This window comes from Lactuca saligna, chromosome 6 (assembly GCF_052625555.1).
Source record: "Lactuca saligna cultivar CGN05327 chromosome 6, ASM5262555v1, whole genome shotgun sequence".
Taxonomy (NCBI): Eukaryota; Viridiplantae; Streptophyta; class Magnoliopsida; order Asterales; family Asteraceae; genus Lactuca; species Lactuca saligna.
This window is the reverse complement of record NC_136422.1, coordinates 98589493-98597426: the sequence shown is the minus strand read 5'-3', so window position 1 is coordinate 98597426 and position 7934 is coordinate 98589493. Positions and strand designations below refer to the sequence as shown.

The 7934-nt window shown below is 30.1% G+C and overlaps 1 protein-coding gene across 1 annotated transcript; it reads right to left on the bottom strand.

Annotated features, from left to right (window-relative positions):
- Positions 1 to 808: 808 nt before the first annotated feature.
- On the bottom strand, positions 809 to 7311 carry LOC145001537 (AP-2 complex subunit mu-like). The gene is made up of 13 exons (XM_078960908.1): positions 7060 to 7311; positions 5720 to 5897; positions 4947 to 5037; positions 4352 to 4446; positions 4162 to 4251; positions 4034 to 4082; positions 3277 to 3415; positions 2145 to 2261; positions 1979 to 2069; positions 1749 to 1891; positions 1548 to 1662; positions 1285 to 1329; positions 809 to 1111 (listed from the first exon to the last, which is right to left on the bottom strand). Exons 1-13 carry the CDS (start codon positions 7140 to 7142, stop codon positions 1031 to 1033), a joined length of 1317 nt encoding a protein of 438 aa, XP_078817034.1. The 5' UTR covers positions 7143 to 7311; the 3' UTR covers positions 809 to 1030.
- Between the last annotated feature and the right edge of the window lie 623 nt (positions 7312 to 7934).

Below are 7934 nucleotides of genomic sequence, written 5' to 3'. Positions count from 1 at the left end.
TCAAATTTAACAACGTTATTGTTATATTTAAAAAAATAATAAAAATATTAAAAAAAAAAAAAAAAAAAAAAAATCCCTCCGTCCCAAATTTATAGTTTACTTTTGACAATTGAAGTTTTTTTTCTTCAACTTTGATCGTAAATAATTTTATTTGTATAATATATTACTTAATAAAACTTATAAAAATGAAAAAACATTTAAAATACAATTTATTCATATATTTTGCATCAAGTATTATTTATCAAACACAAAAATATTTAGGATCAAAATTGAAAAAAAAAAAAAAAAAAAAGACTTCAAAATTCAAAAAGAGACTATCAATTTGGGACGGAGATAGTATATTTGGAAAGACTTGAATTATATAGGTATTTATACGCAACGCACGGGCATTCATCTAGTATTTATTAGTTAAAAGGTTTCTTTCATTTTTCTCATTAAAGAGCTGAAAATCCATTAAATGACAATGACATCCTAAAATGATAAAGTTTAATACATCGAATGTTAATTAGACATTTAATCTCATTTAACTCTTCCATTGAACTATACATTATAAATGCTCTTAGGATTAATGTCAAAAGTACATGTGTCTAATTGTTTAACTACAACATGCTAGCATCTAGATGTTTTTTTCAATTTTAGCATTGGCCTGATAAACATTGAATTACAACTTTTCGTTGCATCAAAAAATATCAAATAAATTGAACAAATAGTTGCTCTTGATCTCGTATTTGTTCAAAAAAAAAAAAAAGATGGCCTTCCCATCCTTATCAGGAAAACAACCTAGAAAGCTTTTAATAACAGAAAAAGAAAAAGTAAAATCATAAATCATAAATTGTTCTCAGCGAAAATGACACATACTTGTGTGTGAAATATAGCATAAGAACATGAATTTGCATAGAATGGCTCCTCTCGTCTCGATATTTCCTAATGGAGAATAATACTCCTTTACAAAAACAAATTTCAAATCAAATATTCACTTTTTAATCCCAAACATAAATTTAAACAAAATATAGTATCACATCCTTTGTGTCTAGCATCTGATTTCATATGATCCGGCTTTCGTAATATATCTAACCCACTCAACCGTATTATAGCCACTCTTCTCCCATACCTGAAAAAATGAGAAAAACACTTTAGGGTTTAGGGTTTAGGGTTTAAGTTTAGGGTTATCTCTTCTAGAAACCCTTGTCCATAAACCCAATCCACATTGGAATTGGAATTAAGACTGATAGTTAGAGACTCGAAGCCTTTGAAAGAACCAACTGTGGGGTCCACAATATGTACCTTCAAAAACCTGACACGTAGACCAGATGCAGTGAACATAGGAACCTGCAAAACCAGAAGAAAAATAAAAAGCAGCTTTATACAAAACAAAAAATTAATATATCCCCAAACATGTTTTACTTTGACACATAGTTTAATAAAAATGTTATAAAATAACAAGCGTTTGGGTTGTGACTTATTATACATATCTTTTTAGGGTTTTGGGTTTAGTAGAAAAATATGAGGTTCAATTTAAAATATAAATTATGTAAAAAAAAAATTACCTGAAACTCCATCTGAATTGGTGGTCTGGTCCATGACTTCTTTTCTGCAATTGTGGAAATCAACTCCACTTCTGCACTCAAAGTTGGCTCAGTTTGTCCAGGAAATTTTCTTATCCTGTAAATTTTAATTTTAATAATAAATTATTTAATCGAATAAAAAAAAAAAAAAAAAAAAAAGGTATATAGATTTTAGATACTGACTTCCACACCAAGCAGTCAATAGAAGCATTGTACTTTGCACGTCCTGATGTCACTTGAAAACTTGTTTTTGCTGTTTGTTTCGGTACTGGAATCTTAATTACAACTCCAAGTGCAAACATTTTTGCACCAAAAACACTCTTCACCTGAAATTTATTTTTAATTTTTTTTAAATTGTCAAAAATTCCTTAATCATAATGTATACTATATTTAATTTCTTTTATTTTTCAAACCTTAACATTTACTTCCATGCGTGTCCTTCCCAATTCTTTGATTGTGGGTAATACCCTGAATGGAAGTGTTACGCCCTCAGTGATACGATACCTGTAATAAATAATCTTTATGTAAATTAATAAAATGAAAAGAAAAAGAAAAAGAAAAAGAAAAAGAAATAATTACTTCATGAGTTCAAATTCGCCATCAGGGGGGACAAAGCTGACTGTCTTTTCTGAATTAAACCTGGTTAAGTTTACGCATTGATGGAATGTAACATCATCCAGCTCAATACTTTTGCCACTGCGCGTTAAATTAAATTATAAGGTTAAAAAGTGCTTTTTTTATAAGACCATAATCATTAATTAAATTTCTTCAAGAAAAAATATACAGTTAGTCATACGTTTCAAAAAAAAAGACAAATTTTTCAGTCATGTTTTAAAAATAATTTATAAAAGACTTGTACCACATTAAATATCATGAGAGAAGTCACATTCTAAAAAAAGTTGGCTTGAATATAGCAATGCTTTTCAAAAGCATATCATAATATAAATGTCATTTTTTATAATTTATTGTTTGAAAAAGCACTCACATAAACAGGAAAAAAAAAAACATTTTTTCATGAGAAGAAAAGCTTTATTTTAATATCACTAGTTATGCGTTTTTGAAAATTATAAAGTAGGCGAAAGGTGTTTAAAACGAGAAAAACGAGCAATGAGATATGTGTTTGATATTAATTTAAAAATAGATGCAACAAAACGAATTCTCTAAGGGAAAAAAAATTACTATGGTACTATCCCACCTTTTAACCCTAAAAAAAAAAAAAAAAAAAAAAAATCTCGAAAAAAAAAATTTAACCCAAAACTGGAGACTTTCTCAAAAGAAACTAATATAATGATTCTTTTAGGGTGAAAAAACTTGTTGGAATTATGTATGACCTTTTATACAATATGTATTGATAAATAATATGTAAAGATAAATTACAAATTTATATATGTACACTTCCATTCATTTGATTCTTATAGAATCAAACTTTATTTTCTATTATTACAACATTGTATTTTCAAAAAAAAAATTCTTATTAAGGCATTGTACTTTTGAAAACCTACCTAATTATATCATTGTACTTTCATTTTTATTTTTATTAAGACATTATAGTTAGAAAATGGTATCCAATTATAGCAGTGAAAATTGCTTTGTATTTAGATGAAATCGTTATATTTTTTAAAGTAAAATGTTTTAATAAAAAAAAAGTAAGATGTTACAAATTACAATAAACAAGAATATGAAAGTATGTTGGTATTTCTTGAAATATTACCTCTTAGTAGGGCGTGACTTAAGTTGAGATTCTTTCTCAAGGCCAATTTTGTCATTTAATCCCAACTTCAAATCAGGCATTCCCGAAAGGAAACACTTCATAAGTACTTTTCCAGTTACATCACAACGTAGTACACTACCTACACCAATGAATATACATTTATTGAAATATTACCGAAATCATCCTTAAGTTTGCATTTTGTTTCGGATTTAGTCCTTGCACTTCACTCAAAAGTGCCAATTTGGGAAGATTTCAATTTATTAGACCAAACTTGCGATTTTGAGTCAAGCAAAGGGACCAAATTTATAATTTGCTTTTATTTAAATTATAAATAAAAAGAGTAAATTACTGAAATCATCCGTATGGTTTGGTAAAAATTACACGTTTGGTCCCTAACTTTTTTTTTGCACTCGGATCGTCCCTATGGTTTGGTTTTGTTGCGTTTTTCATCCCTATGGTTTGGTCAAAATTGCACGTTTGGTCCCTAACTTTATGTATGTAAGGGACGAAAAACGCAACAAAATCAAACCACAGGGACGAAAAACGCAACAAAATCTAACTATAGGGACGATCCGAGTGCAAAAAAAAAAAGTTAGGACCAAACGTGCAATTTTGACCAAACCATAGGGACGATTTCAGTAATTTACTCAAATAAAAAACTGCATCGTTTACATTAATTATTAGAAACTTACAAATGGAACACTAAAATTTTATAAGATACAAACAAATATAAAGATCAGAAAGATACAAAATGTACCTTTTGAAGACATAAGAAGATTTACACTTTCCACAATGTCAAGAAACACCTGCAACAAAAAAAAATGAGCATTCAAATATATGGATTTTAAATAAAGAAAAATATAAAATAAAATAAAATCTGTTCACCTCATTCTTTTTATAAGAAAGACCCTCCCTACGCCAGCCAACAGCACCAGTTACTTGTAAAGTAGCATTGGGAACAGGCTTATCTGTAGGCTAATAAAGTTTAATAATATAAGAATAAACAAGTTAGGATATATATATAAAAAGATATTTATCAAAAAGAAAATACAACATATAAAAGGTCGAATCTAACCTTGGATGAAAATGGTGACCTTACACCTTCCTGAGTAATGTAAAGCTTCAATATTTCAGGGGAAAGATTCTGTGGATAACCAAAGTCCATAATTTCTGCATGTTTCAGATGTAGATATAAATAATTTGCAAATATAATCCAATCCTACAATAACTTTGTAAAAATAACTTGCTTTGTGAAGCACATAAGTTAATGTTAAAATTCAGATATCTAAAATTTTGAATGTCCAGTATATTGTTTTTTTACAAACCTATATCGTATATGTCTAACAAAATTGCATATTGGGGATTATAAGTTATCACATCTAAGACAGTTTATTTAATTTATACTTTAACCATATGTAAAAATAAAATAAAATAACATTACAAATTTGCCTTCACTTAGTGTCTCCAATTGTAATTGCAAAATAATCGATAAATAGAAAATATATACTTTGAATTTTCTGATCATACGAATCTCCGAAAATTAGGAAAATGAAAATTCAGATAATTTCTGAATGGTTTGTACAACTTCTTCAGAATCTCTTGAAAATTAATTGTACACATTACTAAAGAAGTAATAAAATAACTTGAAGAAACGTGTTGAGAATTTATACCATCCAACAACTCATATATCAAAACAAAGTTATTGCGAATAGCATCCTCATCAAAAGCACCTCCAAAGTAAGATTTGAATAAAGAAACTGCCTGCATTTGCAGAAAATAAATAAATAAATAAAAGTTAAAAGAATGCAAGTCTAAATATCTATATAAAAAAATGAATCATTCCATGCCATGGTCTATACTATTCTATGTTAAATACAAGTAAAAAAGATGCAAATTACTAAACCAAAGAGGGTTTAGAAAAAGATTTAAGTTAATCTTTGGTTTAGTAATCTTCCATCATTCCTACGAGTTTCTTTTTTATTATAAGACCAAAATAGCCTGATTATATAATAATAATAGAGTAAATTACACGAATGGTCCCTATGGTATGGAGTAATTTGCACGCTCGGTCCCTAACTTATTTTTTTAACTCGGAAAGTCCCTAAGGTTTGTTTTTGTTACGCGCTTGGTCCATGCTGTTTGTTTTTGTTACGCGTTTGGTCCTTGTCTTACCTAAAAATATTATTATTTAAATAGGAAAAAATGGTGGGGTAGGTAAGGTAAGATGAGGGGGTGGGGTTGGGGGTGTGTTTATTTAAATAAATTAAAAAATCAAGGGCAAAATAGGTTTTTTTAGGTAAGACAGGGACCAAGCGCGTAACAAAAACAAATAGTAGGGACCTTCCGAGTTAAAAAAAATAAGTTAGGGACCAAATGCGCAAAAAATAAGTTAGTTAAATACTATGATTTCAGTAGAATGGGGAAGAATTTGCATTGTCATTACCTCAACAACAAACTTGAAAGCACATGCAACATTGGCATTGCTACTAACAACAATGACAATGTAGACATTGCTAATTCTCATATAGAAGAAAGAGCAACCTCCAATTTGCCTCACAGGACAAGTCCCTAGTTCCTTTGTTTGCATTATGTGCATTCTAAACGCATCCACCATGTTTCCCCTAAAACATCACAAAATAAATATACCATTTAGTTTTTTTTTTTTTTTATTTTAATTAAATAGTAATGACTACTCACTCTTCTACCTTCTTATTCCATTATCATATTCATTGTATTCTTTTGTTATATTCCATAATGGATTAAAAATATGGTTTGTTTGATACTAAATCAGCTAACAAATTTATTCATTGCATTCATGTCTCTAACTGAAACTTGGCCTAACAAATTTATTTCATGACCTTTAGTTACTAGAAAGCTCTTTAAAACAGGTGTTTAAATTATCTGTATACAAAGATTGCATTAAAAGTATGTCAGGAGAGTTTTCTAATACAAAAAACAAATATCAACGAAGATTTTTCTAAATACCCTCCAAGAGTGCTTTTAAAAGCAGCTTCCTCTCATTTGTAGTTATACAGGTACCATATACATATTTCTGATACATAATATACTGCTTGTGTCACATAAAGAAGGCCCATTTGAACTTCAAAAAATCAAGCATATTATTTCAAAAAGATTTCTGCTGAGTGGAAGTTGGGGAGACACAAGAGAGGTGGATTAAACTTTTTATAACAAGTAATATAGAATATGAAGTAATGAACTTTAGGGGGCAGAAATAAGAAGACGCTTCTCAATATCAGCTGTAGCTCTCAATTGCCAATTTGATCGTTAATGATTGGTCTCAAAGTCGAAATCTTAAAGGATTTGAATATAATAAGAGTTGCCTTGCAACTAGAAGTTAGGTTCATGTCTTATACGCACAAGGCCCAGTTGGCATCTGGGAAGAGACTAGTAATTGAGGATCAAAAGCATTATCCACAGATACCATATGCAGAAACAAAAGAACTGGAACCCTAAATCACCATATGTTTATATGTTTTGTACAATCCCTCTTCAACTCCATGTAAGTTACCCTTTCAATATACTACAAATCATCCAGTTGACCATCAAGCATACAATGGCAAAACACTAATCAGTGTATAGAAACTGTTACGCTTGCATATTGACACTAAGATTAACAGAGATTCTAAAAAACTGGTTCACTTCATCGATCCGACAGATTGTTCCTTTACCACATGAAATGATCATATTTGCATAGCCTAAACAATCAAATATGTACACAGATACAGAGAGAGAGAGAGAGAGAGAGAGAGAGAGAGAGCTAACCCAACGTCATCACGGTAGAGACGGTTGATGAGAACATCGCCACGGAGATTTAAAAAGTAGATGGCGGAAGCAGCCACCGGCATCTCTTAAACCGATCAACGGGATGCTCCAAATCACAAGCTGAGAACACGCATAGACTTTTAATCAGACCAGATCTAAGGCTTTCTGTTGAAAATTAGGAATTTAGATTTCTTCTGGGGGCACTTTCTTCTATGGAAGCAAGTCTCCGATGATGGTAAACAGAAGTAAATTGGGGCAGTCTCTGGTCAACACAAATTACACACACAAGTTTGTGTAGTTGCAAATTTCCCCCTGTAATTTCAGACTATGTACTTTTGGTTCAATAAATTTGAAACACTTAATCTCATAAAACAAATGTTTTATCCAAAATTTTAAACCTAGATTTCTAATTTACTTTAACTTTTTTTGCCATTAATTTGAGAAAACATTTCATTTTTTATTTTTAGAGGTTATCAATTGATTACCTCTAACATTGTGGTTTTTGCTGATTTGGCATGCATATTTGGAAGAATCCTTGACATGGCGATTCTTACTGACATGACATTAAGGTGAGCTTTTTAATCGAAAAATCGAATTGAAACGTAAGTTGTTAGTGGTATTTGGTCCGGTTCATAGTTCTTAGTTTACGGTTTATTAGGTATCCAATTTCTTTAGCCATGACTCATTCACCACCATAGGTTTCTTTAGCCTCATCTACTTGAATGGGAACAAGTATCGGAATGCGTGGGCCTTGTTCAATGGATCGCCAAACTTATCTACCTTTTCTTTTCAGAAATTTTTTCATTCTCATTGACCAATGAGAATACTCTTCTGCAATAAGTATGGTGTAACATCCAAAAACTACGAACTAAAAT

Bases quoted from the DNA above. Each gene is read 5' to 3' on its own strand.
- LOC145001537 (XM_078960908.1), bottom strand. From the start codon at position 7,142: ATGCCGGTGGCTGCTTCCGCCATCTACTTTTTAAATCTCCGTGGCGAT. The intron at 5,038-5,719 runs GTAATGACAATG...CTGCAAATGCAG, and splicing joins CTTTCAAGTTTGTTGTTGAG to GCAGTTTCTTTATTCAAATC. The intron at 1,330-1,547 runs GTAATTTTTTTT...CTGGTTTTGCAG, and splicing joins CAATTCAGATGGAGTTTCAG to GTTCCTATGTTCACTGCATC.